This window comes from Barbus barbus (genome assembly GCF_936440315.1).
Source record: "Barbus barbus genome assembly, chromosome: 16".
Lineage (NCBI taxonomy): Eukaryota > Metazoa > Chordata > Actinopteri > Cypriniformes > Cyprinidae > Barbus > Barbus barbus.
The window spans coordinates 19937390-19957447 of record NC_136744.1 but is presented as its reverse complement, the minus strand read 5'-3'; the positions used below and the strand labels follow the sequence as shown (position 1 = coordinate 19957447).

General features: G+C 37.7%; 1 protein-coding gene across 1 annotated transcript; it reads right to left on the bottom strand.

Annotated features, from left to right (window-relative positions):
- Positions 1-523: 523 nt before the first annotated feature.
- Positions 524-19832, bottom strand: LOC306882108 (protein kinase C eta type-like). Its single transcript, XM_079436583.1, has 14 exons — positions 19298-19832; positions 14362-14425; positions 13504-13657; positions 11795-11829; positions 11610-11692; positions 11350-11479; positions 11109-11242; positions 10659-10799; positions 9994-10167; positions 4806-4960; positions 3997-4135; positions 3087-3275; positions 1458-1604; positions 524-1361 (listed from the first exon to the last, which is right to left on the bottom strand). Exons 1-14 carry the CDS (start codon positions 19646-19648, stop codon positions 1119-1121), a joined length of 2139 nt encoding a protein of 712 aa, XP_079292709.1. The 5' UTR covers positions 19649-19832; the 3' UTR covers positions 524-1118.
- Between the last annotated feature and the right edge of the window lie 226 nt (positions 19833-20058).

Below are 20058 nucleotides of genomic sequence, written 5' to 3'. Positions count from 1 at the left end.
AAAATGGCAGACACGTGGTTCAGCCAATCCTGGCAAAATTGACATGTTCTGATTCGGCATGACCCAAGGAATCCATAGACACAAAGATGATAAATTCTGACTGACTGTTCAAAAGTTATAAGCGAAAATGTGAATTTTTGGTATCTCACGACCCATAGGTGGCGCTGTTCACAACTTTTGCATGGACCCTCAGATCATGGTGTTGATGAAGCATACCAAGTTTCATACCCTTTGGGCTTGGCCCCTAATAATGTGAAATCATTGCCAAATATGCACAGGCACGAAAGCATCCACCAACAGCTATTTCACTCAGCTCAGACTGAGAAGATCCAAATAAACATCATTAAAGAATGATGAGGATGAGGATGAGGAGTCACTGGCCTCAATATAAGGAATTGAAACTGGTCAACATTTCACCTGACTGTGTTAACCTTTAACCCCTCAGAACAACAGAGGGGAGACGGCTTTTGATGTAGTCAGAGAGAAAAGGTCTAAATGCAAAGAACTCAATACTGCAACCTTTCTCAACAATAAAACACATCTAAAGATGTCAGAGTTTAATCATGGGTGAAATTATGACCAGAAATGTAATAACAAACAGACAAAACAACAAACGGCACAAATGTACAAAGAAATGTATGAAAATATCTTACAAATCTAGAGTTTCCATTTAAAATTAATTTTCACGAGTCTGATTTTCTTGGTTCCTTTACAGCAGAATAATTCTGACACAATTAGTGATGTTTCTGCATGATGTTTGGCTGTGTTAGACACAGCAAGTGCAAAGGGATCAAGTTTCCTAAGCATCTGGATATAAACATGGTTAAAACAGCTCCAGTAGACACTGAACAGACAAGTTCAACTGTTGATCAAATTTGTGTAAACTGCTGTCTTCCAGAATGGAGTGTCTCATGGCGATCTTTGCAAATCACTCATGATTTGTCTGACACAAAGACAATTACACTTTTGTTCTAAAGCATAAGTGTAGGCCAAAAGAATCTTACAGCTTAGGTAAAGACCAAAAAGCTAGGCCACTGAAATGTACAGTCTTTAACCGGTTTCAATACAATGGTCAACAATCAAATGTTTCTTTAGACTGCTCCTGAAAGTTTCTATTGTCAAAATTTATTTTGTTCTATCAAGTCACAGAATTCTCCTGAGTTCTGTTCCTTCATGACATCACACATTTCTTCGTCTCTGCTTTGCAAATCTGAAACCACTTTCAAAAGTTCAGGGGACGTAAAGGAGAAGTCACGGAACTCGTCCTGACTGATGGATGGGATGGGCTCATCGATGGGCGTAAAAGTAGGATCCTCTTGGGTGAAGTCTGGATCAAAGTTATTCACATCTTCTGCAGTTTTCTGGATTTTGGATTTTAAAATATATATAAATAAACCTGCATTTACATTTCTAATGAATTTGATGATATAAGATTATTATTTACATCTAAAACTCACAATTCTGGGCTTGAAAGGTGGTTCAAGCTCTCGCTGGTTAAGTTTGTTCCAGTCAATGCCAGTAAAAAATGGATGACTGGTTACAGCGGTCTCTCCACCCTCTGCAGCCACACAACCCAGACGACGGGATGGATTCTTTGTCAGAAACTGAGAAAAATAAAACCAAAACATGCTGTCATGCATATGTCTATCAAACATTCTTCTAAACTAATACACTAATCAGTTTACATTACTAAAAAGGAATACACCAACTAAAAATATGATAAGAGCCCAAATGTATTGAATGTTGTGAATCCTATCAAATATCCATGGTGAGATTAAACCTACAGTATGTCATATCTGTAATCAGACTCAATTCCTATGAGAATGTGTATGACATAACACTCAATCGCTTGTGGGAGGTTGTACCGAGAGTATCAATGTATGGTATCAAATATAACCAAATCAGATTAAATCAAATCAAATCAAATCCTGCCCTCCTTCTATAGCAGTCTAAAACAAACATGCACGTGTACACACAAATACACACTCTCTCTCTCTCTCTCTCTGGGTAAATCTGACACCCATTAGGAAGCACAGTTGGCTACCATACCTCATCGACTCTGAACAACACCGACAAACTCATCGTTGTTCAGAGAGATCATCCAGATTTATAACTAAAAAACAAGGGATGCACCAATTTTAAAATTCTGTCAGATAAGCCAATAGCTATGTTCATGTTATAACCAATATTAGAACTTTAAACTAAATAAATAAAATACTAAAATCAATCATTTTTAAATGTTAGAATTGAAACTAGGCATCACAACATTATAATATACATGGAAAAATGTTTGCCACATAATTAGTGTTTTTAACGATTAACTTAGGAGAGTGTTATATAACAGCAAATGTAGTCTGTATGTAAAAATAATGAAATATCCAATACTGGCCGATGCTGATAAATTAAAAAACTAGTATGGTATATTGTCCATTGTTTCTTACAATTGTTCATGTCTGGTCTGTCTACACCACAGCTGTGCAACAGGACTGAGGTCTGCTATTCCAAAAACAGAATGCTTTTGAGCCACTCTATTGATCTATTCTTTGACTGTTGTAGGTTAAGGTCATGTTGGATGACCCAGGTTTAAGGATTTTTTTTATCTCAGGCAAATATCGTGGCATTCTGTTGTGGAATTTCCAGATTCAACTGGGAATTTATTGGTCCTTTAATAACTGCACATTACTCTAACGGGAAAAAAATAATCTTCAGGATTATTACCGGCGGGGGACCTCCACCACTATTCCTCACAGTGAGAGCAAACACTATAGGAGTAAGAGCAGGGGGTTGTGTGCATGTGTACATTTGATGTGAAGGGTTTTTATTTTTAGCTACAGTCATGTGACAGCAGTGGATTGTGGATCGAGGCTAAATATAATTATGTAAGAGAGGGGAAGAGCATGAGGAACAGAGAGAGATCAGATGGGAGGTATTTACGGTTTACTGATGTTCATTGTTGCATGAACTGACAGTTTAATTCACACCATATTCCTCCCACCAATCAGGACAGATAAGCAATCACTGCTCCATTCAAGTCAATTCATGTCTGTATGACTCCAGGGCTCTTAAGCGAACACTGAGCAGCTCACCCCTTTCAGTATTTCCACGGCATTTGTGCTGAGCCAGGACACGTAGATGATCTCTTCAGTCAGGATGGACTCAAAAAGGTCATCCTCATTCTCTGCCTCAAAGGGAGCATGGCCAGATAGCATCTCATACAGCAGCACACCGAGAGCCCACCAATCAACTGATGGCCCGTACAGCATCTCCTGCAGGATCTATAGGACCATATAAAAATTACATTTAGGACATCCTGCCTTCTTTCTCTCACACACACACACACACACACACACTTCCATACTCATTACTGCAAAACTAAGACACCAATAGAAGCAGTTTGCTGAATATTTTATTATATTACATTATATTATATTATGTTATATATTTTGAAACAGCACAGGTGTGAATGAGGAGTTATTTTAATATTATTTATATGCTATTATGGTACTACGTGAATATTTAAAATTAGCGTATATTTACAGTTTTATGTAATTTTGCTCGTTTTTTATTCTGTTTAGCTTTAAATTGACTAATTAAATAATTTATCATTAAAAATAATTAAATATTATTTGTAACTTCACCTTAATCTAAAAAAAAAAATGAAAACATGGAATATAGAAATACTGCCCTGGCAACCAACTGAAATGTCAAAGTTTTTCATTTAAAATTTAAATTTTACTTCATTCTCATTTTATTTTAACTGTAAATTAATATATTAAGTATTTGTAATAATTTGTTTTTGATATCATCATTAACGTGTGTTATGTGTGTTGAAACTAATAATTGCTGTGAATGTAACTGGAAGTTGACACCTCATGCTTAAAGTCAACTGACACAATGCGAATGCAGCACAACAATTCTGATTCTTCTAGAATTTTGTGATGCATAATTTTGTGTGGATTTTAGACAACCACTGACTGGGTGGAGTATTTGAATCACCTCTGGAGCAATGTAGTCCGGGGTTCCACAGAAGGTTCCTGTGACAACACCTTCAAGCATTCCCTCCTTACACATGCCGAAATCAGCCAGTTTACAATGACCATCCTTATCCAGCAGAACATTATCCAACTTCAGATCCCTGAAATAATATACACACATAATAATATGCCCAGATTCAGTCCATTATGGCAGAGAGAGAGAGAGAGATTTATGTTAATATTTTTTATTTATTTACTTGGTAAAACACTTCTGCATGAAAACCTGCATTATAATCTTTCTAAAGAAAAATTACAAATGGCACTTCATGTCAAAATGATTGCTTTCCTCTGACACACACACATTCAAAATAATGTTTATACTTTGTCATACATTCATATTCTGTCCACGGTAACTGCATGAATGTTGATATTTGCCATTTGTCCAATAATAGAATTGATGTAAGCCACCTCATATTTTGCTCTCTGCTTTAGTGCCAGTGCTGTTTTCAAGTCAAAGCAGTATTACACTGCAGCTTTGAAGGTCTATGTGCTAAAGGTTAGTAATACTGGAAACGCTGAGGTTAGAATTAGTCTCATAGTGTTAATAAAGCTCAGAGGACAGAGACGTGGCAATTAAAAAGTAAAGAGAAAGGAAAACACTTCAAAGAACAAAGAAAAAACACACTTCACCTTTCATGTTCCATTAAATAATAATTTAAAAAAAGTCAAATGTGTTTAGAACATCATAAGGGGGAGTAAATAATACCATAAATTTCATTTTGAATTAAATATCCTTTTATTTTCTGTCTTGAGTGCATTTGTCTGTCTAACCTGTATATTATTCCCTTGCTGTGGAGGAATATGAGAGCAGATGTGATCTCTGCTGTGTAGAATCTGGCTCGGTTCTCCTCAAACTTTCTGGATTTCTGAATGTGAAACATCAGATCTCCCCCATTCACAAACTCCATTACAAAAAACAGACGCTCCTGTGAAAGGATTAAGAAATTAAGATAGAGATTCAGTTAAAAGACAGCAACAAACACCAGATTACCACCTTAAACATCAGGAAATTCAGCTCCTTACAGGGAGTCTTTTAACCAAGCATGTCACGGCCATTAGAAGATTTATGGGAGAGACAGACAAAGCAGAAACATAAATACTGTTTACTCAGTGAAGAAGACTGCAGGAAACACAGGATTATGGGATTGTGAGGGTTGGAAGGTGATCTAAAATGAAGTGCATCATAAATTGGAATTGACAACACTAAGTACCTGTTTGAGTTCAGCAAGGCCAATGCATCAAACTCAGACCACCCACAGTTAGTTTACTGACCGAGTGACCGTATGATGCATGATGCACACAAAACAGGAAAGCACTTGTGAAATGCAATGATTTTAAGCTTGTGAAATATTCAGTAGAGTAAGATGGGGGAAGATGCCTACAATAAGAACAGTGTGCATTTACTGAAAAACTTTACCAAAGATGACTGTAGCAGGTATAGTTTTATAAGACAATAAGCCCACCATGCCCACAAACTTACACCGATTGTTATTTGATTTTTGCAGAATACATCTAACATAATTTTAATAATGTTCTTTATGTAAATTATGCATAACACTAACCAGATTTTGAATCATTTATTTTCTTTACGCAATTAATGTAAAATGCTAAATAAAATATTGCATTAACTAATATTACGTTAATTAGGCCTATATATTATAATACAATTTTGACAATTTAGCTGAATTTCCAGTCATAATGGATAAGTGATAATTGTCATATTTATTTTCAAATGAAAAATGAATCCATGTTCAAGAGCAAAATTAAAGGTTAGAGTTTTATGCATTTCTTTACAAACATTCACAGAAACTGCAGAGTTTTTCCATACCAATCTGTTGGTATATTCCATTTCAAATTTATCCTCCACTAAATGTCACGTAAAAAGCTAAATTGACTGTGGTTGGCTGCTTTTCATCAGTCAAGACAGTTTCTTCCTGTCTATGCGAGTGGCTGTTCACCAGAATAAGCTAAGATTTGGACCACCAAAGCGCCATGGCACATCCACTAATGACCAAATCCATCACATTAACAAACACAGACATGCACATTCACTGTGCAACAGTCCCACACACCGCAGGACCTCTGAGATCATTGATTTCTGCCACCGCGTTGCAGTAATATCTAACGTAACCCAGCCCCAGAGGGTCACGAGTGTGTTTTGTATGTCGCTCACGTGTGGAGGGTTAAGAGATTGATTGTGTGCGTCAGGGCTGTGAAGGCGCAGAGGCAAACCGGTTCATAAATTTCTTTTTCTCATTACAAACACACTACATACGTCAGCGAGACCTTGAGGATGTTCCTGCACATCCATGTTCAGGTTTACTCCACAGTAATAAATCCAGAGAGGTCATCATGCCAGATCTGTTCTGCATGAAATCCAAGTCTTCAAATTTTTTTTGCAAACAGTGTGTGCGCGCATGCTTTTAAAACCTTGCTTACACTCAAAGTAAAATAATTCAATTATACACTGTAGTCTTACAAATGCTACAGTGTGTGTGTGTTTCAAGGCTACATAAGGGGATTCAGTGTTGACCTTTCTATTGTAGAGGCTTCAACCTAAACATAGAAGCAGATTATAGCGACCTCTGATCTCTCATAACATACAAAGGGGGAAGTACACATACACAGAAAATGCAAAGTAGAACGTAACAGAGAAAACATATTGATGAAGCATAACGCATTCTCATTCTCTACTGCCCCCTACTGATGTCACAGCAACATTCTCTCATTTAAAGAACAGAATGGCTCTATTTTATTATATGTATATATACATACATATATATATATATATATATATATATATATATATACACACACACACACACACACACACACACAGGGAGGGAAAAAATTTGATCCCCTGCTGATTTTGTACGTTTGCCCACTGACAAAGAAATGATCAGTCTATAATTTTAATGGTAGGTTTATTTTAAAAGTGAGAGACCGTATAACAACAAAAAAATCCAGAAAAATGCATTTTAAAAAAAATTATAAATTGATTTGCATTTTAATGAGTGAAATAAATATTTGATCCTCAATCAATCAGCAAGATTTCTCGCTCCCAGGTGTCTTTTATACAGGTATGGACGCATCAAGTTGCATATCACCACGTAAACATTACCATGTCTGCATTTGTGATCGGAGAAACTACAAACAACAAGAGCTACTATACACAGCTCAAAACTCGCATTTGGATAGTCAGTGACAAATTCTTACACATACTTACAGGCTTACATACTTACAGTCAGAAGTGCCAGACTGTTCTTGCAAAGTTGGAATTGCCCCACTTTATAGAAACAGCCTTTGAGCATAGCTGGCAGGCTACTCCCAGGTTCAGGAAATAGTCCTCCGTAAAATGCACTGCACACACTCTAATATTTGGGTTGAACTGTTCTGGAAAAGTGTTGTAAATACAACTTAACCACTGATTTCTAGTTGTGTCCTCTTTTGGAAGCCCAAACAAAGTAGTTTCGCTTTCACAACGAAACTAACAGCATCTCCAGGACATGGCTGTAGTATTGTTGCGCAGACAGCAGCAACAATACTACAGCGAGAATAAAAATCATGCCCTCTTTCTTTGCGTATACATTTGGGTGGTGTTATGCAAATCACACAGTGACGTAGACATGTGGGAGCGTGTTTAAAAGAACCGTTTTAGGAGGGTGTGGACGAGTCTTAACTTTTATAAAGAATATCTCTTTGGGTTTGAGACTTTAGTCGTTGCAACTTTAGGGATCTTATCTATGCACGAACAGTTTGTAACACTCCAAAGAGAAAGGAAAACTTGAAAATCGCATCATATGACACCTTTAAGGTCCTGGAGTGGCCTAGCCAGTCTCCAGACCATAATCCCATAGAAAGTCTGTGGAGGGAGCTGAAGGTTCGAGTTGCCAAATGCCAGCCTCGAAACCTTAATGATTTGGAGAGGATCTGCAAAGAGGAGTGGGACAAAATCCCTCCTGAGATGTGTGCAAACCTGGTGGCCAACTACAAGAAATGTCTGACCTCTGTGACTGCCAACAAGGGTTTTGCCACCGAGTACTAAGTCATGTTTTGCGAAGGGGTAAAACACTTATTTGACACATTAAAATACAAATCAATTTATAACTTTTCTGAAATGCGTTTTTCTGGATCTGAACATTTTTTGTTGTTATTCTGTTTCTCACTGTTCAAATAAACCTACCATTAAAATTATAGACTGATCATTTCTTTGTCAGTGGGCAAACATACAAAATCAGCAGGGGATGAAGTCATTTTTTCCCTCACTGTATATATATTATACACACTCAGAATCAGAATGAGCTTTATTGGCCAGGTATGTTTACACATACGAGGAATTTGTTTGTTCACTGGCCACTTTATTAGGTACACCTTGCTAGTACCGGGTTGGACCCCCTTTTGCCTTCAGAACTGCCTTAATTCTTCATGGCATAGATTCAACAAGGTGTTGGAAACATTCCTCAGAGATTTTGGTCCACATTGACATGATAGCAATCACGCAGTTGCTGCAGATTTGTCGGCTGCACATCCATGATGCGAATCTACTGTTCCACCACATCCCAAAGGTGCTCTATTGGATTGAGATCTGGTGACTGTGGAGGCCATTTGAGTAAAGTGAACTCATTGTCATGTTCAAGAAACCAGTCTGAGATGATTTGAGCTTTGTGACATGGTGCATTATCCTGCTGGAAGTAGCCATCAGAAGATGGGTACACTGTAGTCATAAAGGGATGGACATGGTCAGCAACAATCCTCAGGTAGGCTGTGGAGATTAAACAATGCCCAATTGGTACTAAGGGGCCCAAAGTGTGCCAAGAAAATATCCCCCACACCATTACACCACCAGCAGCCTGAACCATTGAGACAAGGCAGGATGGATCCATGCTTTCATGTTCTTTATGCCAAGTTCTGACCCTACCATCTGAATGTCGCAGCAGAAATCGAGACTCATCGGACCAGGCAACGTTTTTCCAATCTTCTACTGTCCAATTTTGGTGAGGCTGTGCGAATTGTAGCCTCCGTTTCCTGTTCTTAGCTGACAGGAGCAGCACCCGATGTGGTCTTCTGCTGCTGTAGCCCATCTGCTTCAGGGTTCGACGTGTTGTGCGTTCAGAGATGGTATTCTGCATACCTTGGTTGTAACGAGTGGTTATTTGAGTTACTGTTGTCTTTCTATCATCTCTAACCAGTCTGCCCATTCTCATCTGACCTCTGACATCAACAAGGCATTTTCGTCCACACAACTGCCGCTCACTGGATATTTTCTCTTTTTCGGACCATTCTCTGTAAACCCTAGAGATGGTTGTGTGTGAAAATCCCAGTAGATCAGCAGTTTTTGAAATACTCAGACCAGCCAGTCTGGCACCAACAACCTTTCCACGTTCAAAGTCACTTAAATCCTCTTTCTTCCCTATTCTGATGTTCGGTTTGAACTTCAGAGAGTCGTCTTCACCACATCAGCCTAAATGCATTGAGTTTGCTGCCATGTGATTGGCTGATTAGCAATTTGTGTTACCAAGCAATTGAACATATATATATCTTAAGCGACTTACAAATGAGGACAATAGAAGCAATCAAAACCAACAAAAGAGCATCAACATGTAAGTGCTATGACAAGTCTCGGTTAGGCTAACGCAGTACACGTAGCAAGGTGATATATATATATGAAGAGTTCAGATGCAAAAGCCTCTGAAAGTGCCGTCTGAAATCTTCTAATAAAATTAGCATTTATCTATATTTATGTTTAGTTACTTTACTTCAATTGCATAGAAATGGACCTATACATTGCTAGGAAAGTAAAATTATTGAACCTAAACATAGGAGCCTGATAAAAATGCTCATTTTAGATTAAAATTTCAGACGGCACACACTTATGTGGTTTATTGAATTATTTATAATTAGTTTCTTTTAAAAACAATGCATAACTTGGTTAATCTGTGATGTTGTGTGTGTTCCTCACCGGTGTCTGGAAGCAACAGTACAGCTGAGTGAGGTAAGGATGGGTGGAAGCGAGAGATAAAACTCGTTTTTCTGTCATAGTGCACTCAACATCATCATCCTGCAGTATAATGTCTTTCTTCAGCACCTTCACTGCAAACACCTGATCTGAATCGTTCAACCGGACCAGCATCACCTATTTACACACAACACCAACAGCATGACTTGTGAAGTATCTTTCATTTTATTTGTATTCACTCTGAATTTCTGGCACAATCTTTATTATAATATTTTAATATGAAACAACACAGCGCACTTGAGGTATATCACACTATTTAGAAGTCAGTTGCACAGCAATAATCCAATGTTTTTTTCCCAGAGCATATAATTTTTATGTACACCAAATAAAACTTATCAGACAGTTATATAATATTAGATATACTATTATTAGATATAATATTAATATTGTGATATAATAATTGCCATATTATATCATTTTATAGTTTTTAAACAGGTCAGTGACTGTACCACGCAATTTCTTTCAGATAAGAATAAAATTCACATTGGAATCATTTGTATTATATAAACTGTTTCACATTGGAATTGTGTAAATATTTTGTTTTACAATCGATGTGCTACACAGTCATTCTGGACCTGATGTACAGAGGAATAGTCTTAAACACAGACCTTGCCGAAGCTGCCTTTTCCCAACACCTGCAGGAGTGTGAAGTCTGAGATTCCCAGCTTTCGACTTGCCTCTTTTTTAGATTGCCCTCGATCTCCTCTCACACTCAATGCACGGGACTGAACGTCCATACCAGAGAGACCCTGAGAAGAGAGACAAATTATTTTTCCCAATAGACTTTATTAGTTTATTACTTGCTCAGTTCATTTTATCTTTGAATATTAATTATTCTGTTCATGGTCTTGTATTACTTCCCATAATTTCTCAGTTTCCTTTAATAAAGTTTTGTTTTGTCCTATTTTCAGTACATGCAACCAAGAAAAATGTGAGTTATGTGTGATGTCAACAAAGCACATTAAACTTAAACAGAGAGATTTACACACAAACACACACACACACACACAGATCACATATTTTACTTTTGAAAAGTTTGAGTGCATGTGTGTATTTACCATTGAGTTGCGTTTGGTCAGTCCTCCTGGCTGAAGGCCCATTTCTGCCAGTTTATTAGCCAGTTCTACATTGTTGACTCCACAGTTTGGGGCAACATTTCCCTTACAGCGGATATGGACGTTCATTTTACAAACTACAGATGTAAAAATACAACACACCAGATGAGCCTCACAAGACAACATAAATAAAACTGATGGAAATATTTATGGTGACCAAGATGGGTGACAGAAAGAAAAGTACTTTTGCAGTGCAATCCTTGCCGTACAATGCCCCACAGCAAAGAGCCACAGTGGTCACAGAAGGTAGGAACCTTATAATTGTGAATGTTGAACTTATGGGGAACATTTATACTGAAACCCTGATTTGTAGTCTGTAAAAAGAAGGACCAGAGTATAAAATAAAAAACAAACAAAGCAGAAAATTTCAGCAATTCTATTTCTGACCAGCAGGTGGAGAAATGGACTACAAAAGTGTTTTAGAGTTAGGGTTGTATGCATTACCTCTTCCTTGGCAGGTTTCTTCATGCGTGGACAGACTGTGACCACAAACTGGTGGCATCGCTTGTGTACCACACAGGTGCACACTAACATGCACACACAGAAATACACACAGCTGATTAGAACCTATAATACAATTAATTTAAACACAGATAGTCGTTTATTACAGAGAAAGATTGTCAACTCACCTTGACATTGGTAGCCCTGTTTTCCAAAAACACCCCTGGAGCAAAGAAAACACACAAAAAAACAATGTACAATTAAAATATAATAAAGTTTGTTCAGCTACTCACTTCAAGCATTCGTATACAAAATTCCCAGTAAAGGCTGCGGGTCCTGACAACATACCTACCCGTGTTCTGAGAGACTGTGCTGCACAGCTGACAGATGTGCTTACAGATATCTTCAACACTTCGCTGAGCCAGGCAGTTGTCCCCACATGTCTCAAATCCACAACAATCATACCGGTACCAAAGAAATCACCTGTGTCCTGTCTAAATGACTACCGTCCCATAGCACTGACTCCAATCATGATGAAGTGCTTTGAGAGGTTAGTCATGCACAACATCAAAACCAGACTCCCCAACACACTCGACCTGCTCCAGTTTGCATACCGTCCAAACCGCTCTATGGACGATGCAATTTCCTCCACCCTCCACTTGGCTCTTACCCACCTAGAAAATAAAGACTCCCATGTTAGAATGCTGTTCATTGACTTCAGCTCGGCATTCAACACAATAATCCCACAACAGCTCATAAATAAACTAAACCTGCTGGGCCTAACAACTCCCTTTTTAACTGGATCCTGGACTTTCTAACCGGAAGACCTCAGTCAGTCCGTGTCGGCCACAACACCTCAAGCACTACCACACTGAGCACAGGTGCCCCACAAGGCTGTGTGCTCAGCCCGCTGCTCTTCACACTGCTGACCCACGTCTGCACTGCCAAGTTCAGCTCCAACCACATCATCAAGTTTGATGATGACACAACAGTGGTAGGTCTCATCAGCAACAACGATGAAACACACTACAGAGAGGAAGTGGCACAGCTGGCTGAATGGTGTGGCACAATCTGTCCCTCAATGTGGGGAAGACAAAGGAGGTTGTGATGGACTTCAGGAGAAACTCCGTTGACCACCCCCCACTGACCATCGACAGCTCGACTGTGGAGAGAGTCAGCAGCACTAAATTCCTGGGGGTGCACATCACAGAGGATCTCACCTGGACCACCAACACCATGTCACTCTCCAAAAAGGCACACCAGCGCCAACACTTTCTCCACCGGCTGAAAAGAGCAAGTCTCCCTCCACCTATCCTCACCACATTCTACAGGGGCACCATTGAGAGTATGCTGACCAGCTGCATCACTGTCTGGTACGGGAACTGCAGTGCTGCTGACCGCAAGACCCTCCAGCGGACAGTGAACACAGCTGTATGTCCCCACATGTAGAGGAATGACAATAAAGCTCATCTTGAACTTGAACTAAAACTTTTACATTGCCATTTATTTTGTTCTCAATTTTTGATTAGAATAATACATTTAATTGTGTATAGAAAAGTCATTTTTCATACAATGCAAAATGCTCTCACAAAAATTTTATTAAAAATGCATTAATTATGCCTTCTAATGCACCTTATAATGCATTGTAAAATCTCATGAATAACTGTAACTACAGTTAATACATTATAATTATCAATTAATTGTTACACTATGCATTTTAAATTAATTTATAATTATTTACAACAAGATATAATGTATTACCACATACATTATGGCTAATTATAATGCATTATACCCTTTAATAATCCTTTATAATGCCTTATAAATAAAGGCTTTAAGTGAAGTGATACCAAAAAAAGTCTTTAAAAAAGGCATTTGTGTGTCAAAAGTGCACTACCATATAAATTCTTTGCAGTGGAAGCAGAACGTTGGCTGCTTTAGGAAGGTCGACATGAACTTGTGCCCGTTTACTTGGTGGATTTTTCTTCGAACTGCCTGCTGCCGTTTTCGGTTAAATTCTTTATAGGGACGCGTGTTTCCTCCAACATCATCTAAACACAGAGAAACACAAAAGGTTTTATTATTTCATGATGCATGATCTTCTTACAATAAATACATAGGTATTTCCAGTAATGCCATGGAACATTCTGCTGACTATGTGAGGGGGGAAGAGAGCCCCCAGTACACTGTATTATTAAGTCTAGTCTATTCTCTGAAGGCCTAACCACAGGCCTTTAAAGGAAGCTAGCTTCACAGCCCCTGCACAGTGGGTGTGCGATTTGCACATCGCATACACTTCATGCATAAGATGCTCTGACAGAAGCTCGGTCTAAAAAAACAGTGACTGAAGATGGCTTTGTGTGTCTTAGTGTGTCTTACCATGTGTTGACAAGTCTGGTAGAATGTTAACATTTAGTTAAGTGATATCTCAACAGCTAGTGGAGGAAATTAGTGTGTGAGCATGTGTGTTTCCACCATCATAGCCTAGACAGTGCAATTCATCAAGAAGAGTTTTATATTTTCATCTTTTACTGTCATGGGCTATGAAACAGGCCGTGTGTTCTCAATACGCCTGTGTTCCAGTCCAAAACTAAAGTCATACTGACTGCCAAATTGATGCTTTAAAATGTATGATTAAATCTGTACTTTTGCATGAAAAAATTGAAAAGAAATAGATCAATTTAAAAAAAGAAAATAATTAAAAAAAGAAAAAGAAAAGAAAGAGACCAATTAAAGAGCTATGGAAGTGACTCACCGTCTATAAATGAGCCTGTGAGAGTAACCATGATGTAGACCTTACCCTCAGGTTCAAGGTCAACCTGCAACACACACAAAAAAAAAAAAAAGAAATCAATAGATATTATTTTAGACATTGAACATTGAAGTTATTAATTGAGCTTAATTAAAAGTTTGGACACAACTACTCATTTTCATTATATTTATAATTTTCTCTAAATTTGAAGATTAGTACATTGATCAAAACTATCAAACACAAACAAAAAATATGGGAATTACTTAGAGATAAAAATGTTAAATAAATTCATACTTTCCATCCTTTGACAAATACATTCCTATTTTCACAGTTATTTGTAACACAGTTAGAGTAGTTTTTTAAGTTATATATTCAGGCAAACATGCACACGTTAAAAACTATATCTGTGCCAAATACAAGCAATCATACAACCTACTGGTACCATCCACAGCAGTCGCAATTTTACACCACGGAAAATATAAATGAGGTCAGGCAGAAGTGAAATAGTAGAGCTGGACTACAGATTACTGTAAAGCAAAAAGAGAAGAGAGATAACGGAAAGACAAACTCAGAAATGGAAAGAGACAGAGAGGGGTAAAGGGGGGGGGGGGGGGGGGGGGGTGTTTATGAGCCTGTGGTAAACTTTGTAGAAAACCAACTTTGTGGCTGTGTGTCGACCTGCATGTTATACAGAAATAAACTCTATGTGCTTCTGTATGCGTTACGACAGAATCATGGGTAAAAGAGGTAAACCATATTACATGCAGCAGAAACAAGGGAGTGGCCAACCAGATCAGCCAATCTGAAAAGCTCTCTACCTGTCACTCATTTTGTGTGTGGTTGAATGGATTGTGGTGGTCTAAATACAAGTCTGATGATACATTAGCAAAACAGCACTAACAACATCTATACAGAACACTGATGCATACAGGAATGATTAGCCATAATTAGCCTAAAGTATGGCCTTTTCTTTGTCACATATAGACTAAATTAATTTAGATCAATTTAGTTATTTTTTAACTATTTTGCTTTAGCAACTTTCAATAGAGTTCAGCTGAATATTTTTTCCACCAGTCATACTTCCTTTCATTTGGTCAAAACTGAAAGCAGAAAAATCCACAGACTATGGCAGTGTGTGTCAATACACTATCTCCAATACACACAATTTCCATTTTATACTTTTGATGCTAGTTTCACTCACCAATAAAATAGCATAACAGAAACTGCTGGATTCCTAGAGGCAGTTCCCATATAGGGAAGCTCATATACACGCAAACACACTCTTACTTGAATGTGCTGTTTTGAACTGCAGGTTTCACATACCATCTGTCCCAAAAGCCTGAGGCTCTACACAGAAACAAATACACACACTCACAGGAGACTGAAACTTGGCACAAAACACCCACATCCCAGACGAAATGAAAGCAGAGTATCACTGATTAGCGGTTATGTGACCTGCAGCTGCAGAATCAATAAAAATGGGTCGTGCATCTCTGAGGTCCACTGAATTTCATCTGGAACCCAATAGAAGTTGATCAGATGTACAATAACGTTTAAAAGTTTAAGGCAGGTAAGATTTTTAAAATGTTTCCGAGTCTCTTGAGTGTATTCACACCAGGAAAGTCCGCTAGTTCACTTGCTTTGGTCCGTACCAAATAAAATATTGTTGTTTTTTTGTTTGGTGTGGTTCGCTTTCACACGGTCCTTTTTGCAAGTGAACCAGAAATTGTAAACAAACCCACACGCGTATTAAGGTCATTCATTGGTTCATCCATTCAACCATACCAGAGTTCGTTTGGAACTGGGCCGAGACCACCTCTTCAGCTGGTGTCCGCACCCGAGTGCGATTGCTATATTAACACCTGCCCAAAAGATACACACCAAGAGGGGAAACGAACTTCAGTTTGATTCAATTGAACCAAACAAGGCAGGTGTCAATACACCCTTACATTCAACAACGCTGCATTTATTTAATCAGAAATACAATAAAAACAGTAATATTGTGAAATACAATGTTTTAATTTATTTCAACATGTTATTTCTGTGATGGCAAAGCTGAATTTCCAGCAGTCACTACTCCAGTCTTCAGTGTCACGTGATTTGGTGCTAAAGAAACATTACTATTATTTTATTACATTACTTTTACATTATTATCAGTGTTGACATCAGTTGTGCTTCTTAATGTTTTAATAGAAACCCTGATACTTTTTTTCAGGATTCTTTCAAAGTTCAAAAGAACAGCATTTACTTTAAAAAGGTAATCTTAATTTTAACATTTACTGACTTATTTTAAATGTTTTTTTTTTTTTTTGCAACAAACATATCTGAAACATTATTAAAATTTGTATTTTAGATGCATACGTGCATATTTTACATGACATTTTAAGCATTGTGATTCTTAATCTAAAACTATTTACTTTTTTCTATGAACTATTCTACTTCATACATTGCCGTTTTTGAACTCAAAGGACTGAGATTATGTAAAAACATTTCTAGACAAGCATTTAAAAAAAAAGTCATTTAAAGTATACACTTTCCCTTATACATACAGTATAAGTTGAAGCTAAAATAACCTTGAGGATAATAATATTGTGTATCTCCATATTACTGTTCACTAAATGAACAAATGTTCAGGACATGTACTGTAAAAACAAGATGATCACTCTAAAAATAATGTCCTTGAGCATAAGCATTCTGGGAAAGGAGAACTAATAGTACTTGGGCTGAATAATAAGGTTACAAGAAGACTTTCACCACTTCTGCAAGTGCATGTGCATGTTCAGCCTGGTCACCAAAATGCTGACAACAAGTGTTTTACAACTGTGTACTAGTGACCCTGCAGCAGCGTTGAGTTATCACACTGATATGAACTAGCTCTGAAGGCTGTGTGTAGACATGGAAATTGTGGTGCTTAAACCACAGAAGATGCTAAAACCACAGAGCAAGATGTTTCAGCTGGTCTTAGCTGCAACCATCCCACAGAGAGTCTGAGAGCTCAAACTCTCGGAGTCCAAATTTTGTTGACTGACTGTACATTAAGCCCCGACTTGCTTTCATTAACCACTGATCATGCATCAGTATCTGTGTCAAAGAACTGCAGTCAAAGGCCTGATTCTGGATTAGTGCGCATTGTTGCACATATGGGTGTAAGTGTGAACCCACACAGATGATGGTGGAAGATGATAACACTCATAACCTCTACAAGTCTGCTGTTCACACACAAGCAAAAAACACAACAGCAGTAAATAAAAGAGACTAAACACAGAAAAATGCAACAGAATAAAACAAACAAAAGAACACAATGCAATACAACAAAACCAACAGTGTGAGGTTTAGGGAAAGCTTTAGGGAAACTAGGGAGTGCTGTAATATCAGTTCAGCCAATTAGAAATTAACAACAAGGATGAAATCACTGTTGTATATGAAGAGTTAATTTGCAAAAACATAACTCCGTTTTTTAACAATTTTCAAAAAACGTTTCATTGTGCATTCCAATTAATCTCAAACAAACTGCAGTTGGGTTATTTTGATTTGATTAAAAAATAACTAAAAATACAGCTAACTAACACAATAAAACACAGTAAAAACAGGATAACATAAAAAAACATGATTTTTGAAAATTTTTAAAAAGCGGAGTTAACTGTTTTTGCAAATAAACTCTTTATATGAACACCATCAACCTAAATAGGCAGATTTTCACTACATTTAATAAATAAAAAGTTTTTCATGGCTTGTAACATTTGTTTTTAATAAAATAAAATCATTTAAAGAAACATAAAAAAAAAAAAACAGAAATATCATAGCTGCAGATGGAGAGAGTTATAAAACCTTCTAATGTGCTTTTCTACTGAAGACACAAAGATTGCACAAAATCTACCAGGCCACATTTGCCATAACTGTGATAAAACAAGATAATAACTTTAAAACCAAACCGGTGTGAGCATAGGCCCATGTTTTACATATTCTTATCATTGTTTTCTATTGCTGTTTTAAATAAAAATTACCATTTTATAGCATTCGTGTGGCTCAAACAGCAGAGCATGGCGCTAACAATGCCAATATCATGATTCTTATGCAATGGTTGAACTGATACAATGTATACTTTGAAGTAAACACTTTGCTCTGCCAAATGCATGAATGCAAGTTTTCAATCATAATTTTTAAAATTAAAAGTAGGTCGATAGGTGTGCGGTATGGAGATGAGGGATGACATAATTACTTTAAAAGAGTACATTTGATAATCATAATAAAATCAAGCATTCAGTTTAACATGTTTTCAAGTAGCGTTACAAGTAGTGGGGTCGATTGTAACAATGGCATTTTTGTACCCTGATATTAATTTATTTACTTCATTTTTATATTAAAAGTAGCAGATTTCGAAACTTCTTTAATATGCCAAATATGGTAATATTCTTCTTTAGTAGGCAAATATGATAATATTGTATCAAAGTTTCAGACATACAGCCCAAAACAAATAACATTACAACACTCCCCAGACTCACCTATTTTGTATTCTAGTACGCTGACAGTTTATTGTCCATCACTGTCTTTCATTATGAGATTCGTTATTAGCACCTACTAAGTATTGCAGTCTGGTCTTGTTATCAACATGACTTTTCTGCTAACACAAATCAATCCAGTGCCACTAGATGCATAATAACATCATCATTTGAAACTTTACTCAGAGTCTCACCTCTGTTCTGTATATAGGACTACAACTCTATCCAGAGATAACCGTCTGCCCCATCAGAGCAAACATACCTTGTTTTTTCAGAACTTTTCTACCTAGGCTATTTGATTCAACGTGTCATGTATCAAGACACATGTGGAAATCAAATCTCCACCAACTTAAAGCAAAGCAATTTCTCACAATACTTAGAGAAAGACGAAGTGTGTGATAAGGTGAGGGGAAAGCAGCTGTATGGTAAACATTCCTCACCCATCCTTCAAATGACTCCTCTCTGTTCGTGCTCTTCATCAGATCATCAAACTGGATGGTGCAGTTGGCCACGAAGTCATCGTACCCAATCGGTGCGTCGTGAAAAACGGCCAGCTCTACTTGCTTGCTGTTGTTGACGTTAACGGAGAACTCCTCGTTATAAGTGGGCATGTTGGTTTTCTGCTTGGTGTGCGTCTGTCCGATCTTATACTCGTCCACTTTCACTACGATGTACGGGTCCAGGGTCTGGTTCGCCTTGCTGAACACCACGGCGTGTCGCGTAGAGGTGGTCGTGGGCTTCAGATCCACCGCTTCGCCGATGCGCAACTTCAGATACCCGTTAAACTTCATGGTGTCCTCTAAACTCGAGCCTAGCAAATCTAAGCCTATTAGCCTTACTGACTTAGTGACTGCTGGACATTATATCACTTAAATGCAAAAGTGTAAATACACACACGCACATCAGTTAAAAGCCTGTACATCTGAAACAAAGCGCTGTTTGAAACACCTGCTTTGCGGAAGGACTGAAGCGAGTGGACAAAATGGGGAAGTCACGCCTAACTACGCGTCTCCCTCAAAGGACTGAGTCAAAATAATAAATGTTTTTCTCTCGCTATGCCTTAAAACCTTTCCGTTTTATCAGTTAGTCGAGTTATTAAGATGTCGCCTTTGCAAAGTTTTCCTTCACACTTTCACAGTCCGTCCATATTTGTTGAATTTTGGACCCGTCACCCGTGTCAGACAAACTTGTGTAAAAACTT